The sequence below is a fragment of the Oncorhynchus gorbuscha genome, linkage group LG20 (assembly GCF_021184085.1).
Source record: "Oncorhynchus gorbuscha isolate QuinsamMale2020 ecotype Even-year linkage group LG20, OgorEven_v1.0, whole genome shotgun sequence".
In the NCBI taxonomy this organism is placed as follows: domain Eukaryota; kingdom Metazoa; phylum Chordata; class Actinopteri; order Salmoniformes; family Salmonidae; genus Oncorhynchus; species Oncorhynchus gorbuscha.
Window position 1 is genome coordinate 39,605,805 of NC_060192.1, and position 21,632 is coordinate 39,627,436.

The following is a 21,632-nucleotide window of genomic DNA, read 5'->3' on the forward strand; positions in this document are numbered from 1 at the left end:
GACCACTTGTTATTGTGGCATCAGAACGCTTGGAATGGAGAGGCACAACCCTTTTACGCAACATACCACTTCATATATCAACAGATTTCTTTGTTCCTAGAAGAGCACGCAACACACGCCCCTACATTTGCATATAGTGCCTCCATAAGGTACCCGGGCTGAACTGAAATCCTATCAGTTAAGAATATGAATGGCCAATAAAATAACCTCATGGTGTAGGCTATTCTGTCTATCTGTTTTGAAGACGAGTCCCTTTGGGTGAAGGAGAAGGGGTCAATCTTTCTCCAAACAGCAAGAATAATCAATAGGCTCATTAATCAAAGTCCGTGTTCTTTAACTACCAGGAGTCACCTTCCAATCAGGGCAGAGAGAAAGCATTATGATATCATCCCTGTAGCCAGTCTCCGGGTGAGTTAGACCTGGCTTTGTTTGAGCTTGCAGGGAGAGCTGCTGTATTTGGAGGTGAGGAGAGACGGAGAAGAAGCATGGTCGTGGGGCGGGGTTTGGGTCTCTGGATCTCACGTCTCCTCCCGCCGCCGCTTCTGATAGGATTACAGTTCAGCCCGGTTACCAAGTCCGGGAGCTTTTTCACACAAACAGTTAACGCCCACCCACTGAACCGGGAAAGTCGCTTCGAACCAAACAGCGTGCTTCACATTCAACAGTCTATTCAGTAATCGCCCAACGCAAAGGAGCGCTCATTATAAAACAGTTTGAGAGAGAGACAGAGAGAGAAGTTGAATTAACAACACTTTCGTTTGTTTCTCGCAGGATTTAAGGATATTTACACCGACTTCTAGTCTTTTTAACAACGTTTTGCAATATATATATTTTTTCCTCAGTCAAAAAGCCAATTTTGATTTATATTCTCTATATGGGACCGTTACATAAAGTGATTGAAAACGTTTGGACTCGTCATCTCTGAACAATCTCAAGAAACTGCTGAGTGCACGAAAACATGCCGTCGCTTCTAGATTGAACAGGTTACCTCGGATATCCGTTAAGTATTTACAACTATTTGTGACTGGGCAGCGGACAGGCAGACTTTACCTCAGATGCACCTCACATACATAACAGACCCCGTTTAGAGCGCAGAGGAGAGCGAGGAACAAAAACATACCGGCTCAAACCAAACAAACCGTTTGTAGTTTGACAGTTAGAGGCGGTTATGCCAGCCGCTGACTTCGACATGGTGGTTGACAGTCCTCGGTTACACGGGGGTAAAGCCCCCGCCTCTACCCCCAACAACGAGAACGTTGTCCCGGCTTCCCTAAGCAGTCCTGCCGTGGATATCCTGCGGAACTTCTACCATACCAAGCGTGTGGGAAACTACTTGATCGGGAGGAAACTTGGAGAGGGCTCCTTCGCTAAAGTCCGAGAGGGACTTCATGCCATGACCGGAGAGAAGGTAGGCGAGTTGACAGTACTGGAACTTAAAGTTAACTTTTTGTTGATGGATGGATACATTTGTTGGGCTTTGTTTGGTTCGTTTCTCTAAAGTTACAATAGTGATAGAAATCGTCCCATTTTGCCATGCATGTGGAAATCATTATTTTGGATGTTGAAATGTAAGTGTCCAATCTTGCTATAGTTACAATAAGATGTATTAGACATTTTGACAACTTTAGTAGCTGCTTAAATTAGACTTAATAATTAATGACCTAATTATAACATGGTTTACAATAGCCCCTTATGAAACACTTAAACATGTAAATAGCCACTTCACATTCCAACGTGATGTCATTGATATATTCTGTCACGTTTAACGTCCCATAGAACGGCACATCGCTGCAGCGGATAGATGACGTCGTCACGTACATAGTCATCATGTTTATGCCGGGGTCGATAATGATACGTTCCCCAGCAACAATAAATTACATGTCGCTGAAACAGAAGAGGGAACTACCAACAATCAAAACGAAACAGGTGGGGTTTTAGGAGGGGTTTTGAAAATGGACTTAGCAACAACAACTGGGACCTAAAATACACCCGCCATGAGCATCCACTAAATTTGCCCAAGAAGAGGCAAACAAAAGAAAAAAACTCCCACAGCAAACTTAAAGACAGGAAGCAAACCTAAAAGGGATCGCAAAACAAAATAATATAAAGGATTGCTTTATAGGGAGAGTCAACTAAAGGTGTTGACTCTCCATATATCTCAAGGCATTAACGAGATGACAACCAGCACAGGTGTAACACATACTGACTGAATAGGTGACACCAACGAGATTATAACAGAACATGACCAAGATGTTCAAATGTTCATAAATGACCAGCATGGTCGAATAATAATAAGGCAGAACAGTTGAAACTGGAGCAGCAGCACAGTCAGGTGGACTGGGGACAGCAAGGATCCATCATGTCAGGTAGTCCTGGGGCACGGTCCTAGGGCTCAGGTCCTCCGAGAGAGAGAAAGAAAGAGAGAATTAGAGAGAGCATATGTGGGGTGGCCAGTCCTCTTCTGGCTGTGCCGGGTGGAGATTATAACAGAACGTGGCCAAGATGTTCAAATGCTCATAAATGACCATCATGGTTGAATAATAGTAAGGCAGAACAGTTGAAACTGGAGCAGCAGCATGGCCAGGTGGACTGGGGACAGAAAGGAGTCATCATGTCAGGTAGTCCTGGGACATGGTCCTAGGGCCCAGGCCAGTTGAAACTGGAGCAGCAGCATGGCCAGGTGGATTGGGGACAGCAAGGAGTCATCATGTCAGGTAGTCCTGGGGCATGGTCCTAGGGCTCAGGTCCTCCGAGGTCCTAACGAGCTATATGTGCTAACGAGCTATATTTGCCAACGAGCTATATGTGCTAACGAGCTATATGTGCTAACGAGCTATATGTGCCAACGAGCTATATGTGCCAACGAGCTATATGTGCCAACGAGCTATATGTGCCAACGAGCTATATGTGCCAACGAGCTATATGTGCCAACGAGCTATATGTGCCAACGAGCTATATGTGCAACAATGTGCCAACGAGCTATATGTGCTAATGAGCTATATGTGCCAACGAGCTATATGTGCTAACGAGCTATATGTGTGAGCTATAACGAGCTATATGTGCTAACGAGCTATAGCTAACGAGCTATATGTGCCAACGAGCTATATGTGCCAACGAGCTATATGTGCTATATGTAATGAGCTATATGTGCCAATGAGCTATATGCTAACAAGCTATATGTGCCGAGCTATATGTGCCAACGAGCTATATGTGCCAACGAGCTATATGTGCTAACGAGCTATATGTGCTAATGAGCTATATGTGCTAATGAGCTATATGTGCCAACGAGCTATATGTGCCAACGAGCTATACGTGCCAACGAGCTATATGTGCCAACGAGCTATATGTGCTAACGAGCTATATGTGCCAACGAGCTATATGTGCTAACGAGCTGTATGTGTAACCTCAAAACATCAATGGAAAAACCAAAACCTGTAACAAACCTTATTTCACAACTCATAATGACACTGAGGTATGATGTACACATGCAACCCTATTGTAATAAGGACACATTCATTATGAATGGTCTCCTATAGCAGGGATGTTAATCAGCACAGTGGGAGTGTACACACACACACTCTCCTGCCCAAAACACAGCTTGAATATTATCAATATTTACTGTAGTGCCTGTTCTGTACCATGTGGTGGGTAGTGGCTGTAGTGTGCTGAGCTGTGCTGTGCTGAGCTGTGCTGTGTTGTGTTGAGCTGTGCTGTGCTGTGCTGTGCTGTGTTGAGCTGTACTGTGCTGTGTTGTGCTGTGCTGTGCTGAGCTGTGCTGTGCTGAGCTGTGCTGTGTTGAGCTGTACTGTGCTGTGTTGTGCTGTGCTGAGCTGCGCTGTGCTGAGCTGTGCTGTGTTGTGTTGAGCTGTGCTGTGTTGAGCTGTGCTGTGTTGTGTTGAGCTGTACTGTGCTGTGCTGTGCTGTGCTGTGCTGTGCTGTGCTGAGCTGTGCTGTGTTGTGTTGAGCTGTGCTGTGTTGAGCTGTGCTGTGTTGAGCTGTGTTGTGTTGAGCTGTGCTGTGTTGTGTTGAGCTGTGTTGTGTTGAGCTGTGCTGTGTTGTGTTGAGCTGTGCTGTGTTGTGTTGAGCTGTGCTGTGCTGAGCTGTGTTGTGTTGAGCTGTGCTGTGTTGTGTTGAGCTGTACTGTGCTGTGCTGTGTTGAGCTGTGCTGTGTTGTGTTGAGCTGTGCTGTGCTGTGTTGAGCTGTGTTGTATTGAGCTGTGCTGTGTTGTGTTGAGCTGTGCTGTGTTGTGTTGAGCTGTACTGTGCTGTGCTGTGTTGTGTTGAGCTGTGTTGTGTTGAGCTGTGCTGTGTTGTGTTGAGCTGTACTGTGCTGTGTTGAGCTGTGTTGAGCTGTACTGTACTGTGCTGTGTTGTGTTGAGCTGTACTGTGCTGTGTTGAGCTGTGTTGTGTTGAGCTGTGCTGTGTTGTGTTGAGCTGTACTGTGCTGTGTTGAGCTGTACTGTGCTGTGCTGTGTTGTGTTGAGCTGTACTGTGCTGTGTTGAGCTGTACTGTGCTGTGTTGAGCTGTGTTGTGCTGAGCTGTGTTGTGCTGAGCTGTGTTGTGTTGAGCTGTGTTTTGTGTTGAGCTGTGCTGTGTTTTGTGTTGAGCTGTGCTGTGTTTTGTGTTGAGCTGTGCTCTCTAGAGAGATCTCCTCCTCTGAAACAGACTGTCCTAATGAATAGACCAGCCCATGAGAAAGTGGCGCGGGTCCTTACATATGAAATGATGTCTTTGATAGTGTGTGTGTGTGTGTGTGTTTCGTCGTCAGCGCACGGCTGTGATATGGGCTACCATTGGCCACTGGTTGCCTTTGTCTCTCTGGGCTCTCTGTGGTGCAGCCAAAAGCATTAGCATATTACAAAAACACATACCCCTTTTCCTCACTGTGTGTGCGCGCGTGTCTGTATGTATGTGTGTGTGTGTATATGTGTGTGTTTTTTTCACAATGTATGTGTGTGTGTTTTTTTTTCTCACTATGCATATGTGTGTGTTTTTTTTCACAATGTATGTGTGTGTGTTTCTCACTGTGTGTGTGTGTGTGTTTCTCACTATGTGTGTCTATGTGTGTGTGTTTCTCACTATGTGTGTGTGACCTGAAATTCCTATTTAGAATATTAAAGAAATAGACCCGCCTCTCCCCTTTTATGTGTGTGTGTGTATAGTGAGAGAGAGAGAGAGAGAGAGAGAGACAGAGAGACAGATGCACAGAGAGACAGAGAGACAGAGAGACAGAGAGACAGAGAGACAGACAGAGAGACAGACAGAGAGACAGACAGAGAGACAGAGAGACAGACAGAGAGACAGACAGAGAGACAGACAGAGAGACAGACAGACAGACAGACTCTTTTCTCCTTCCCTTGTTCTCTTTGTATGGATGATGCAAACACTTGGCAATCACAGTCGGGAGAGAGGAGGGGTGCAGTGCTGCTCTCTGGGTCATCTACTACGGGAGGCGTGGGGGGGGGGGGGGGTATTACATCAGCGGCAGTAGTAAGGAAGGAGTGGTGCTTTGTGATAGGACGTGCACGGCCGTGAGAGACAGAGCAGAGGAGGTTGATACCGAATTGGAAAGCTAAAGGACGGGAGAGGATGGAGGCATCACTGGAAACGACGACCTTATATGGTGGGGGGGGGGAGTAATTTGGGGTCTGGGGTGCAGAGAAATTCTGGGGTGCAGAGAAATGTGTGGGGGATCATATTATTACAAAGGAAAGAGGAAGAGGGGGAGGTCAGGGAGATAACACATGCTGTGTATGATGAATCTGTTTTGAATGTATGTAACCCACTTTCCTCGTATGACCTCATTCCCCCCTCTTCCACCCCCCGCCCCTTCCCCCTGTGCCTGTCTGAGAGAAGGTAAACAACAGTTGTTCAGATGGCCCCTGGGCTGAGAAGCCCCTCCTCCTAACTCGCCTCGTCTCCCCTCCTCTCCTCCTAACTCGCCTCGTCTCCCCTCCTCTCCTCCTAACTCACCTCGTCTCCCCTCCTCTCCTCCTAACTCGCCTCGTCTCCCCTCCTCAACTCCTAACTCACCTCGTCTCCCCTCCTCTCCCCCTAACTCACCTCGTCTCCCCTCCTCTCCTCCTAACTCACCTCGTCTCCCCTCCTCTCCCCCTAACTCACCTCGTCTCCCCTCCTCTCCCCTAACTCACCCTCTCCCTCCTCTCCCCCTCCTCTCCTCCTCTCCCCCTAACTCACCTCATCTCCCCTCCTCTCCTCCTAACTCACCTCATCTCCCCTCCTCTCCCCCTAACTCGCCTTCTCCCCTCCCCCACCCCAGTATACCCCCTTCTCCGTCTCCCTCCCCCAGTATACCCCCCTCTCCTCTCTCCAATCCCCCTGTATCCCCCCTCCCCTAACTCCGTCTCCCCTCCCCCAGTATACCCCCCTCCTCTCTCCTTCTCCCCTCCCCCAGTATACCCCCCTCTCCTTCTCCCCTCCCCAGTATACCCCCCTCTCCTTCTCCAATCCCCCAGTATACCCCCCCTTCTCCGTCTCCCCTCCCCCAGTATACCCCCTCTCCGTTTCCCCTCCCCCAGTATACCCCCTCTCTCCTTCTCCAATCCCCCAGTATACCCCCTCTCCTTCTCCAATCCCCCAGTATACCCCCCTCTCCTTCTCCCCTCCCCCAGTATACCCCCTCTCCTTCTCCAATCCCCCAGTGGGATACCCCCTCTCCTTCTCCAATCCCCCAGTATACCCCCTCTCCTTCTCCAATCCCCCAGTATACCCCCTCTCCTTCTCCAATCCCCCAGTATACCCCCCTCTCCTTCTCCAATCCCCCAGTATATGGGATGGAGACAGTGGGTGGTTGTGGGATGGATATAGTGGGAGGTTGTGGGATGGAGATAGTGGGAGGTAGTGGAAGGTAGTGGGCTTGGAGGTAGTGGGAGGTAGTGGAATGGAGACAGTGGGAAGGTAGTGGAATGGAGACAGTGGGAGGTGGTGGGATGGAGACAGTGGGAGGTGGTGGGATGGAGACAGTGGGAGGTGGTGGGAGGCTTATTTGTGTTCACAAGAATTGGAGAGTGAGCTGTGTTTAATTGTTTGAAGAAGATTAGCCATTATGTGAAGTATCTTAGAGGGTATTTTAAGATTAACCAGACAGACAGGCAGACAGACAGACCGTTAAATCTGGGACATGGAAGAGGCCCTAACGTCCACCCGCTCCTATCTCTTTCAGTGGGAGGTAGAGGGATGGAGACAGTGTGTGGGATGTGTGTGTGGGATGGAGACAGTGGGAGGTGTGTGGGATGGAGACAGTGGGAGGTGTGGGTGGAGACAGTGTAGTGGGATGGAGACAGTGGGAGGTAGAGGGATGTTGTGGGAGGTAGTGGGTGGAGACAGTGGGAGAGAGTCTGTGAGCCAGTGGGAGGTAGAGGGTTATAAACTGAGTGTGAAGCAAACCCTAACCCTCCTCTATCAGTGGGAGGCCAAATGGTTAGTTAATGTCCCCCATTCACCACATATATACTAGAAACCTCTCATGCTGAACACACACACACACACACACACACACACACACACACACACACACACACACACACACACACACACACACACACACACACACACACACACACACACACACACACACACACACACACACACACACACACACACACACACACACACACACTCTCTCTGTCCCATCCACCTCTTCGTTCCGTGCCTGTTTCACATTTACAACAGCCTCCTGGTCCATTCTCTATGGGTAACATTTAGAATGATATCTCAGTGGTCAGGCTGCCCTATGTCTATAGTCTAGGTCAAGAGACTTATCTTCCTATTTTTCTCTCTATCCCTCCTTCCTTCCCTCCCTCCCTCCCTCTCTCCTTCCTTCCCTCCTTCCCTCCCTCCCTCCCTCCCTCTCTCCTTCCCTCTCTCCTTCCTTCTCTCCTTCCCTCTATCCTTCCCTCTCTCCTTCCCTCTCTACTTCCCTCTCTCCTTCCCTCCCTCCTTCCTTCCCTCCCTCTCTCCCTCCCTCTCTCCTTCCTTCCCTCCCTCTCTCCCCTCCCTCTCTCCTTCCCTCTCTACTTCCTTCCCTCTCTACTTCCCTCCCTCTCTCCTTCCCTCCCTCTCTCCTTCCCTCCCTCTCTCCTTCCCTCCCTCCTCCTTCCCTCCCTCTCTCTCTCTCCTTCCCTCTCTCCTTCCTTCCCTCTCTCCTTCCTTCCTTCCTTCCTTCCCTCCCTCCTTCCTCCCTCCTCTCTCTCTCTCTCTCTCTCTCTCTCTCTCTCTCTCTCTCTCTCTCTCTCTCTCTCTCTCTCTCTCTCTCTCTCTCTCTCTCTCTCTCTCTCTCTCTCTCTCTCCTCTCCTCTCTCTCCTTCCTTCCCTCCCTCCTTCCTTCCTTCCTCCTTCCCTCCCTCCTTCCCTCCTTCCCGCCCTCCCTCCTTCATCCCCTCCCTCCCTTTCTCCCTCCTTCCCTCCTTCCCTCCTTCCTTCCCTCCCTCTCTCCCAGGTTGCAGTAAAGGTGATAGATAAGAGGAAGGCGAAGAAGGACTCGTATGTGACTAAGAACCTCCGTAGAGAGGGTCATATCCAACAGATGATCAGACACCCCAACATCACCCAGCTGCTGGACATACTGGAGACTGAGAACAGGTACTATACTATACCACAGACTATACTATACTATACTATACTATACTATACTATACTATACTACATTTACATTACATTTAAGTCATTTAGCAGACGCTCTTATCCAGAGACTATACAAATTGGTGCATTCACTATGACATCCAGTGGGACAGTCACTTAACAATAGTGCATCTAAAACTTGGGGGTGGGTGAGAGGGATTACTTATCCTATCCTAGGTATTCCTTAAAGAGGTGGGGTTTCAGGTGTCTCCGGAAGGTGGTGATTGACTCCGCTGTCCTGGCGTCGTAGGGAGTTTGTTCCACCATTGGGGGCTACTGGACAGTTTTGACTGGAGCTGAGCGGGAGCTGTACTTCCTCAGTGGTAGGGACTATACTATAGGTGGATGAACGCAGTGCCCTTGTTTGGGTGTAGGGCCTGACAGAGCCTACTGAGGTGCCGTTCCCCTATAGGCAAGCACCATGGTCTTGTAGCGGATGCGACTTCAACTGGAACCAGTGGAGAGAACGGAGGAGCGGGGTGACTGAGAGAACTTGGGAAGGTTGAACACCAGGGCGTTCTGGATGAGTTGAAGGGGTTTAATGGCACAGGCAGGGAGCCCAGCCAACAGCGAGTTGCAGTAATCCAGACGGGAGATGACAAGTGCCTGGATTACTACTTACTGTGTGAGGCAGGGTATACTATACGGATGTTGTAGAGCATGAACTACAGGAACGGGACATACTGATGAGACTGAGAACAGGTACTATCCAGGATACTATAGGTTCTTGGCGCTCTAGGACTATACAATGGAGTTGTCAACGTGATGGCGAGATCATGGAACGGGCAGTCCTTCCCCGGGAGGAAGAGCAGCTCCGTCTAGGTTCACTTGAGGTGGTGATCCGTCATCCACACTGATATGTCTGCCAGAAATGCAGAGATGCGATTCGCCACCTGGTCATCAGAAGGGGGAAAGGAGAAGATTAATTGTGTGTCGTCTGCATAGCAATGATAAGAGAGACCATGTGAGGTTATGACAGAGCCAAGTGACTTGGTGTATAGCGAGAATAGGAGAGGGCCAAGAACAGAGCCTATACTATACCATATACTATACTATACTATACTATAGACTACTGGACATACTGGAGACTGAGAACAGGTACTATACTATACTATACCATATACTATACTATACTATAGACTACTGGACATACTGGAGACTGAGAACAGGTACTATACTATACTATACTATACCATATACTATACTATACTATACTATACTATACTATACTATACTATAGACTACTGGACATACTGGAGACTGAGAACAGGTACAATACTATACTATACTGCAGACTATACTATACTATAGACTGCTGGACATACTGGAGACTGAGAACAGGTACTATACTGGACATACTGGAGACTGAGAACAGGTACTATACTATACTATACTATACTATACTATACTATACTATACTATACTATACTATAGACTACTGGACATACTGGAGACTGAGAACAGGTACTATACTATACTATACCATATACTATGCTATACTATACCATATACTATACTATACTATAGACTACTGGACATACTGGAGACTGAGAACAGGTACTATACTATACTATACTATACCATATACTATACTATACTATAGACTACTGGACATACTGGAGACTGAGAACAGGTACTATACTATACTATACCATATACTATACTATAGACTACTGGACATACTGGAGACTGAGAACAGGTACTATACTATACTATACTATACCATATACTATACTATACTATACTATAGACTACTGGACATACTGGAGACTGAGAACAGGTACTATACTATACTATACTATACTATACTATACTATACTATACCGCAGACTATACTATACTATACTATACTATACTATACTATAGACTACTGGACATACTGGAGACTGAGAACAGGTACTATACTATACTATACTATACTATACTATACTATACTATAGACTACTGGACATACTGGAGACTGAGAACAGGTACTATACTATACTGTACTATACTATACTATACTATAGACTACTGGACATACTGGAGACTGAGAACAGGTACTATACTATACTACACTATACTATACTATACTATACTATACTATACTATACTATAGACTACTGGACATACTGGAGACTGAGAACAGGTACTATACTATACTATACTATACTATACTATACTATACTATAGACTACTGGACATACTGGAGACTGAGAACAGGTACTATACTATACTATACTATACTATACTATACTATAGACTACTGGACATACTGGAGACTGAGAACAGGTACTATACTATACTATACCGCAGACTATACTATACTATACTATACTATACTATACTATACTATACTATACTATACTATAGACTCCTGGACATACTGGAGACTGAGAACAGGTACTATACTATACTATACCGCAGACTATACTATACTATACTATACTATACTATACTATACTATACTATAGACTACTGGACATACTGGAGACTGAGAACAGGTACTATACTATACCGCAGACTATACTATACTATACTATACCATATACTATACTATACCATATACTATACTATACTATAGACTACTGGACATACTGGAGACTGAGAACAGGTACTATACTATACTATACCGCAGACTATACTATACTATACTATACCATATACTATACTATACTATACACTATACTATACTATAGACTACTGGACATACTGGAAACTGAGAACAGGTACTATACTATACTATACCACAGACTATACCATACTATACTATACTATACCATATACTATACTATACTATAGACTACTGGACATACTGGAGACTGAGAACAGGTACTATACTATACTATACTATACTATACTATACTATACTATACTATACTATAGACTACTGGACATACTGGAGACTGAGAACAGGTACTATACTATACTATACCGCAGACTATACTATACTATACCATATACTATACTATACTATACCATATACTATACTATACTATAGACTACTGGACATACTGGATACTGAGAACAGGTACTATACTATACTATACCACAGACTATACTATACTATACTATACTATAGGCTACTGGACATACTGGAGACTGAGAACAGGTACTATAATATACTATACCGCAGACTATACTATACTATACTATACTATACCATATACTATACTATACTATACTATACCATATACTATACTATACTATACTATACTATAGACTACTGGACATACTGGAGACTGAGAACAGGTACTATACTATACTATACCACAGACTATACTATACTATACTATACTATACTATACTATACTATACTATAGACTACTGGACATACTGAAGACTACCTGGTGATGGAGTTGTGTTCTGTTATCAGTTACTACCTGGTGATGGAGTTGTGTTCTGTTATCATCAGTTACTACCTGGTGATGGAGTTGTGTTCTGTTATCATCAGTTACTACCTGGTGATGGAGTTGTGTCCTGGAGGAAACATCATGAACCGGATCTACGATAAGAAGAAGCTGGACGAGAGAGAGACTCAGAAATACGTTCGGCAGCTGGTGATGGCTGTGGAACATCTGCACAGAGCTGGAGTGGTGCACAGGTACACACACACACACGCACACGCACACGCACACGCACACGCACACCTACACGCACACCTACACACACACCTACACACACACCTACACACACACCTACACACACACCTACACACCTACACACCTACACACCTACACACCTACACACACACACACACACACAACACACACACACACACACACAGGACCACACACACACACACACACACACACACACACACAGAACACCTACACACCTACACACCTACACACCTACACACCTACACACCTACACACCTACACACAGGACACACAGACCTACACACCTACACAGACACACCTACACACCACACACACACACACAGAACACACACACAGGGTGACACACACACACAGGGGTGTTTCAGGACACAGGAGAACACACCTACACACCTCAGGAGAACAGAGTGGCACACAGGAGAACAGGGTAGCACACACACACAGGAGAACAGAGATCTTCAGCACGCTGTGATAAGCTCCTTTAACCTCTAATGTTCTGGACCTCTCCGTGTCTCACAGGGATCTGAAGATTGAGAACCTACTATTGGATGAACAGGACAGCATCAACAGAGTGTAACACCGTTGTGTGTGGTGTGTTTCAGGATGTTTCAGGAGAACAGTGTGTAGCAGGGTGTTTCAGGAGAACAGAGTAGCAGGGTGTTTCAGGTGAACAGTGTATTTTCTAATCTAAAAGAACGTCAGCTGCAAAAGGTAAATTCCCACATCAGAAAGAGATAAAGATTTAACTAACCAAAAAGAGTCAACAGTAGCTAGGAGGAGAACAGAGCTGAGTAGCAGGGTAGCAGGGTGTTTCAGGAGAACAGGGTAGCAGGGTGTTTCAGGAGAACAGGGTAGCAGGGTGTTTCAGAAGAACAGAGTGGCAGGGTGTTTCAGGATGTTTCAGGAGAACAGGGTAGCAGGGTGTTTCAGGAGAACAGGGTAGCAGGGTGTTTCAGGAGAACAGGGTAGCAGGGTGTTTCAGGAGAACAGAGTGGCAGGGTGTTTCAGGATGTTTCAGGAGAACAGAGTGGCAGGGTGTTTCAGGAGAACAGAGTAGCAGGGTGTTTCAGGAGAACAGAGTAGCAGGGTGTTTCAGGAGAACAGAGTAGCTGGGTGTTTCAGGAGAACAGAGTAGCAGGGTGTTTCAGGAGAACAGAGTAGCAGGGTGTTTCAGGGTAACAGAGTAGCAGGGTGTTTCAGGGAAGTCATTCTTTATTAGACTATAAAACTGACTGGTAGGCAGACTGTTGTAAATACAACCCATATTTATGTTTATTTATTTTCCATTTTGTACCATTTGCACATCATTACAACACTGTATAAAGACAAAATATGACATTGGAAATGTCTTTATTCTTTGGGAATTTTTGTGAGTGTAATGTTTAGTGTTTCTTTTTCTATTGTTTATTTCACTTATATTTATTATCTACTTCACTTGCTTTGGCAATGTTAACATATGTTTCCCATGACAATAAAACCTCTTGATTTGAATTGGACTGTTGAATCAGGTAGTGTTGTAAAAACACACACATCCACCTCACTCTGTGTCTGTCTCTCTCTCTTCCCTCCCTCTCTCTTTCCTCCCCCCTCCCTCTCTCTTTCCTCCCTCTCCCCCTCTCTCCTTCCCCTCTCTCTCCTCCCTCTCTTTCCTCCCCCCTCCCTCTCTCTTTCCTCCCTCTCCCCCTCTCTCCTTCCCCTCTCTCTCCTCCCTCTCTTTCCTCCCCCTCCCCTCTCTTCCCTCCCTCTCTCGCTCATTCCTCAATCCCCTCTCTCCTCCCCCCTCCCTCCCTCTCTTCCCCCCTCTCTCCCCCTCCCTCTCTTTTGTTCCTCGATCCCCTCTCTCCTCTCCTCCCCCTCCATCCCCTCTCTCCCCTCTCTCCTCTCCTCCCCCTCCATCCCTCTCTCCCCTCTCTCCTGTCCTCCCCTCCATCCCCCTCCTCTCCTCCCCTTCCATCCCCTCTCTCCCCTCTCTCCTCTCCTCCCCCTCCATCCCCTCTCTTCCCTCCTTCTCCCCCTCCCTCTCTCCTCTTCTCCCCCTCCCTCTCTCCTCTCCTCCCCCTCCATCCCCTCTCTTCCCTCCCTCTCTCCCCCTCCATCCCCTCTCCCCCTCCCTCTCTCCTCTCCTCCCCCTCCACCCCCCTCCCTCTCTCCTCTCCTCCCCCTCCATCCCCCTCTTCCCTCCCTCCCTCCCTCCCTCCCTCCCTCCTTCTGTCCCTTCCTCTCCTGTAGATTTTGGTCTCAGTAACTGTGCAGGTATCCTGGGTTACTCAGATCCATTCAGTACGCAGTGTGGGAGTCCAGCCTACGCTGCTCCAGAACTACTGTCCCGCAAGAAGTACGGCCCCAAGGTGGATGTCTGGTCCATGTGAGTACACATATCACAAAACCAAAAGGTTTCATACACAACAGTTGTTACGTCCTTTGTTCGAATGAGACCAAGGTGCAGAGTGGTAGGCGTACATTTTCTTTAATATATTAAATGTTCACCAAAAAAAAACAAAAAAACAATCTCAACGAACGAAAAGCTTAGGAGTGCAACCCATGCAACAAACAAAGACAAGATCCCACAACAGAAAGTGGGAAAAGGGGCTGCCTAAGTATGATCCCCAATCAGAGACAACGATAAACAGCTGCCTCTGATTGGGAACCACACTCGGCCAAATACAACGAAGTAGACAACATAGAACGCCCACTCCAAGTCACACCCTGACCTTACCAAATAGAGACATAAAACGGCTCTCTAAGGTCAGGGCGTGACAACAGTTTGCAACATACATGTTTCATACACAACAGTTTACAACATACATGTTGCATACACAACAGTTTACAACATACATGTTGAATACACAACAGTTTACAACATACATGTTGAATACACAACAGTTTACAACATACATGTTTCAAACACAACAGTTTACAACATACATGTTTCAAACACAACAGTTTACAACATACATGTTTCAAACACAACAGTTTACAACATACATGTTTCAAACACAACAGTTTACAACATACATGTTTCAAACACAACAGTTTACAACATACATGTTTCAAACACAACAGTTTACAACATACATGTTGAATACACAACAGTTTACAACATACATGTTGAATACACAACAGTTTACAACATACATGTTGAATACACAACAGTTTACAACATACATGTTTCAAACACAACAGTTTACAACATACATGTTTCAAACACAACAGTTTACAACATACATGTTGCATACACAACAGTTTACAACATACATGTTTCAAACACAACAGTTTACAACATACATGTTGAATACACAACAGTTTACAACATACATGTTGAATACACAACAGTTTACAACATACATGTTTCAAACACAACAGTTTACAACATACATGTTGCATACACAACAGTTTACAACATACATGTTTCAAACACAACAGTTTACAACATACATGTTTCAAACACAACAGTTTACAACATACATGTTGCATACACAACAGTTTACAACATACATGTTGAATACACAACAGTTTACAACATACATGTTTCAAACACAACAGTTTACAACATACATGTTTCAAACACAACAGTTTACAACATACATGTTGCATACACAACAGTTTACAACATACATGTTGAATACACAACAGTTTACAACATACATGTTGAATACACAACAGTTTACAACATACATGTTGAATACACAACAGTTTACAACATACATGTTGAATACACAACAGTTTACAACATACATGTTGAATACACAACAGTTTACAACATACATGTTTCAAACACAACAGTTTACAACATACATGTTTCAAACACAACAGTTTACAACATACATGTTTCAAACACAACAGTTTACAACATACATGTTTCAAACACAACAGTTTACAACATACATGTTGCATACACAACAGTTTACAACATACATGTTTCAAACACAACAGTTTACAACATACATGTTTCAAACACAACAGTTTACAACATACATGTTTACAACAGTTTACATACATGTTTCAAACACAACAGTTTACAACATACATGTTTCAAACACAACAGTTTACAACATACATGTTTCAAACACAACAGTTTACAACATACATGTTTCAAACACAACAGTTTACAACATACATGTTTCAAACACAACAGTTTACAACATACATGTTTCAAACACAACAGTTTACAACATACATGTTTCAAACACAACAGTTTACAACATACATGTTTCAAACACAAAACAACATACAGTTTCAAACAACAGTTTACATGTTTCAAACACAACAGTTTACAACATACATGTTTCAAACACAACAGTTTACAACATACATGTTGCATACACAACAGTTTACAACATACATGTTTCAAACACAACAGTTTACAACATACATGTTTCAAACACAACAGTTTACAACATACATGTTGAATACACAACAGTTTACAACATACATGTTTCAAACACAACAGTTTACAACATACATGTTGCATACACAACAGTTTACAACATACATGTTGAATACACAACAGTTTACAACATACATGTTGAATACACAACAGTTTACAACATACATGTTGAATACACAACAGTTTACAACATACATGTTGAATACACAACAGTTTACAACATACATGTTTCAAACACAACAGTTTACAACATACATGTTTCAAACACAACAGTTTACAACATACATGTTTCAAACACAACAGTTTACAACATACATGTTTCAAACACAACAGTTTACAACATACATGTTGCATACACAACAGTTTACAACATACATGTTTCAAACACAACAGTTTACAACATACATGTTTCAAACACAACAGTTTACAACATACATGTTGAATACACAACAGTTTACAACATACATGTTGAATACACAACAGTTTACAACATACATGTTGAATACACAACAGTTTACAACATACATGTTGAATACACAACAGTTTACAACATACATGTTGAATACACAACAGTTTACAACATACATGTTTCAAACACAACAGTTTACAACATACATGTTGAATACACAACAGTTTACAACATACATGTTGAATACACAACAGTTTACAACATACATGTTGAATACACAACAGTTTACAACATACATGTTGCATACACAACAGTTTACAACATACATGTTTCAAACACAACAGTTTACAACATACATGTTTCAAACACAACAGTTTACAACATACATGTTTCAAACACAACAGTTTACAACATACATGTTTCAAACACAACAGTTTACAACATACATGTTTCAAACACAACAGTTTACAACATACATGTTGCAAACACAACAGTTTACAACAGTTTACACAACAGTTTACAACATACATGTTTCAAACACAACAGTTTACAACATACATGTTTCAAACACAACAGTTTACAACATACATGTTGAATACACAACAGTTTACAACATACATGTTTCAAACACAACAGTTTACAACATACATGTTTCAAACAACAACAGTTTACAACATACATGTTGAATACACAACAGTTTACAACATACATGTTGAATACACAACAGTTTACAACATACATGTTGCATACACAACAGTTTACAACATACATGTTTCAAACACAACAGTTTACAACATACATGTTTGAAACACAACAGTTTACAACATACATGTTTTCATACACAACAGTTTACAACATACATGTTGAATACACAACAGACATGTTTACACAGTTTACAACATACATGTTGCATACACAACAGTTTACAACATACATGTTGAAACACAACAGTTTACAACATACATGTTTCAAACACAACAGAATGTTTCAAACACAACAGTTTACAACATACATGTTTGAATACACAACAGTTTACAACATACATGTTGAATACACAACAGTTTACAACATACATGTTGAATACACAACAGTTTACAACATACATGTTGAATACACAACAGTTTACAACATACATGTTGAATACACAACAGTTTACAACATACATGTTTCAAACACAACAGTTTACAACATACATGTTTCAAACACAACAGTTTACAACATACATGTTTCAAACACAACAGTTTACAACATATATGTTTCAAACACAACAGTTTACAACATACATGTTGAATACACAACAGTTTACAACATACATGTTGCTGTAAAGACCTCTGTACAAACTACCAGATCACTTCTCAACAAGTTGCCTATGATAATTAATAGTCAGGTATTATTGTCTAGCAGACCGTGTGTCCCTGTTTCCATGACAGTGGAGTGTTGTACAGGGGTGGGTAACGTCCCTGTTTCCATGACAGTGGAGTGGTGAGTGTTGTACAGGGGTGTGTAACGTCCCTGTTTCCATGACAGTGGAGTGGTGAGTGTTGTACAGGGGTGTGTAACGTCCCTGTTTCCATGACAGTGGAGTGGTGAGTGTTGTACAGGGCTGGGTAACGTCCCTGTTTCCATGACAGTGGAGTGGTGAGTGTTGTACAGGGGTGGGTAATGTCCCTGTTTCCATGACAGTGGAGTGGTGAGTGTTGTACAGGGGTGGGTAACGTCCCTGTTTCCATGACAGTGGAGTGGTGAGTGTTGTACAGGGGTGGGTAACGTCCCTGTTTCCATGACAGTGGAGTGGTGAGTGTTGTACAGGGGTGGGTAACGTCCCTGTTTCCATGACAGTGGAGTGGTGAGTGTTGTACAGGGGTGGGTAATGTCCCTGTTTCCATGACAGTGGAGTGGTGAGTGTTGTACAGGGGTGGGTAACGTCCCTGTTTCCATGACAGTGGAGTGTTGTACAGGGCTGGGTAACGTCCCTGTTTCCATGACAGTGGAGTGGTGAGTGTTGTACAGGGGTGGGTAACGTCCCTGTTTCCATGACAGTGGAGTGGTGAGTGTTGTACAGGGCTGGGTAACGTCCCTGTTTCCATGACAGTGGAGTGGTGAGTGTTGTACAGGGGTGGGTAACGTCCCTGTTTCCATGACAGTGGAGTGGTGAGTGTTGTACAGGGGTGGGTAACGTCCCTGTTTCCATGACAGTGGAGTGGTGAGTGTTGTACAGGGCTGGGTAACGTCCCTGTTTCCATGACAGTGGAGTGGTGAGTGTTGTACAGGGCTGGGTAACGTCCCTGTTTCCATGACAGTGGAGTGGTGAGTGTTGTACAGGGCTGGGTAACGTCCCTGTTTCCATGACAGTGGAGTGGTGAGTGTTGTACAGGGCTGGGTAACGTCCCTGTTTCCATGACAGTGGAGTGTTGTTGTACAGGGCTGGGTAACGTCCCTGTTTCCATGACAGTGGAGTGTTGTACAGGGCTGGGTAACGTCCCTGTTTCCATGACAGTGGAGTGTTGTACAGGGCTGGGTAACGTCCCTGTTTCCATGACAGTGGAGTGTTGTACAGGGCTGGGTAACGTCCCTGTTTCCATGACAGTGGAGTGTTGTACAGGGCTGGGTAACGTCCCTGTTTCCATGACAGTGGAGTGTTGTACAGGGTGGGTAACGTCCCTGTTTCCATGACAGTGGAGTGTTGTACAGACCGTGGGTAACGTCCCTGTTTCCATGACAGTGGAGTGTTGTACAGGGGTGGGTAACGTCCCTGTTTCCATGACAGTGGAGTGTTGTACAGGGGTGGGTAACGTCCCTGTTTCCATGACAGTGGAGTGTTGTACAGGGGTGGGTAACGTCCCTGTTTCCATGACAGTGGAGTGTTGTACAGGGGTGGGTAACGTCCCTGTTTCCATGACAGTGGAGTGTTGTACAGGGGTGGGTAACGTCCCTGTTTCCATGACAGTGGAGTGTTGTACAGGGCTGTGTAACGTCCCTGTTTCCATGACAGTGGAGTGTTGTACAGGGCTGTGTAACGTCCCTGTTTCCATGACAGTGGAGTGTTGTACAGGGCTGGGTAACGTCCCTGTTTCCATGACAGTGGAGTGTTGTACAGGGCTGTGTAACGTCCCTGTTTCCATGACAGTGGAGTGGTGAGTGTTGTACAGGGGTGGGTAACGTCCCTGTTTCCATGACAGTGGAGTGGTGAATGTTGTACAGGGGTGGGTAACGTCCCTGTTTCCATGACAGTGGAGTGGTGAGTGTTGTACAGGGGTGGGTAACGTCCCTGTTTCCATGACAGTGGAGTGGTGAGTGTTGTACAGGGGTGGGTAACGTCCCTGTTTCCATGACAGTGGAGTGGTGAGTGTTGTACAGGGGTGGGTAACGTCCCTGTTTCCATGACAGTGGAGTGGTGAGTGTTGTACAGGGGTGGGTAACGTCCCTGTTTCCATGACAGTGGAGTGGTGAGTGTTGTACAGGGGTGGGTAACGTCCCTGTTTCCATGACAGTGGAGTGGTGAGTGTTGTACAGGGGTGGGTAACGTCCCTGTTTCCATGACAGTGGAGTGGTGAGTGTTGTACAGGGGTGTGTAACGTACCTGTTTCCATGACAGAGGAGTGGTGAGTGTTGTACAGGGGTGGGTAACGTCCCTGTTTCCATGACAGTGGAGTGGTGAGTGTTGTACAGGGCTGGGTAACGTCCCTGTTTCCATGACAGTGGAGTGGTGAGTGTTGTACAGGGCTGGGTAACGTCCCTGTTTCCATGACAGTGGAGTGTTGTACAGGGCTGGGTAACGTCCCTGTTTCCATGACAGTGGAGTGTTGTACAGGGCTGGGTAACGTCCCTGTTTCCATGACAGTGGAGTGTTGTACAGGGCTGGGTAACGTCCCTGTTTCCATGACAGTGGAGTGTTGTACAGGGCTGGGTAACGTCCCTGTTTCCATGACAGAGGAGTGTTGACTGTTGTACAGGGGTGGGTAACGTCCCTGTGCGTGTTGTCCCCTTACCTTGTCTCCTTGTCTCCCTGACAGAGGAGTGAACATGTACGCCATGCTGACCGGCAGCCTTCCCTTCACCGTGGAGCCCTTCAGTCTCAGAGCTCTGCACCAGAAGATGGTGGACAAGGATATGAACCCTCTACCGCCCTCTCTCTCTACAGGTACACACACACGGATATACACACACATACAGAAACACACACACACACACGTATATACACACACACACACACACACACACACACACACACACACACACACACACACACACACACACACACACACACACACACACACACACACACACACACACACACACACACACACACACACACACACACACACACACACACACACACGTATATACACACACATACAGAAACACACACACACACACACGTATATACACACACACAGAAACACACACACACACACACACACACACAGAAACACACACACACACACACACACACACACACACACACACACACACACACACACACACGTATATACACACACATACAGAAACACACACACACACACACGTATATACACACACATACAGAAACACACACACACACACACGTATATACACACACATACAGAAACACACAC

The 21,632-nt window shown here is 45.0% G+C and overlaps 1 protein-coding gene across 1 annotated transcript in view; it reads left to right on the forward strand.

Moving 5' to 3' along the window:
- The first annotated feature begins 626 nt into the window (after positions 1–626).
- hunk (hormonally up-regulated Neu-associated kinase) overlaps positions 627–21,632 on the forward strand; it is a 32,890-nt gene continuing 11,884 nt past the window's right edge. Inside the window, exons 1-6 of the mRNA XM_046317100.1 lie at positions 627–1,408; positions 8,461–8,603; positions 12,076–12,225; positions 12,761–12,814; positions 14,466–14,606; positions 21,051–21,178. Coding sequence (XP_046173056.1) covers positions 1,169–1,408; positions 8,461–8,603; positions 12,076–12,225; positions 12,761–12,814; positions 14,466–14,606; positions 21,051–21,178 — 856 coding nt within the window. The 5' untranslated portion in view covers positions 627–1,168. The remainder of the gene's footprint in view (positions 1,409–8,460; positions 8,604–12,075; positions 12,226–12,760; positions 12,815–14,465; positions 14,607–21,050; positions 21,179–21,632) is intronic.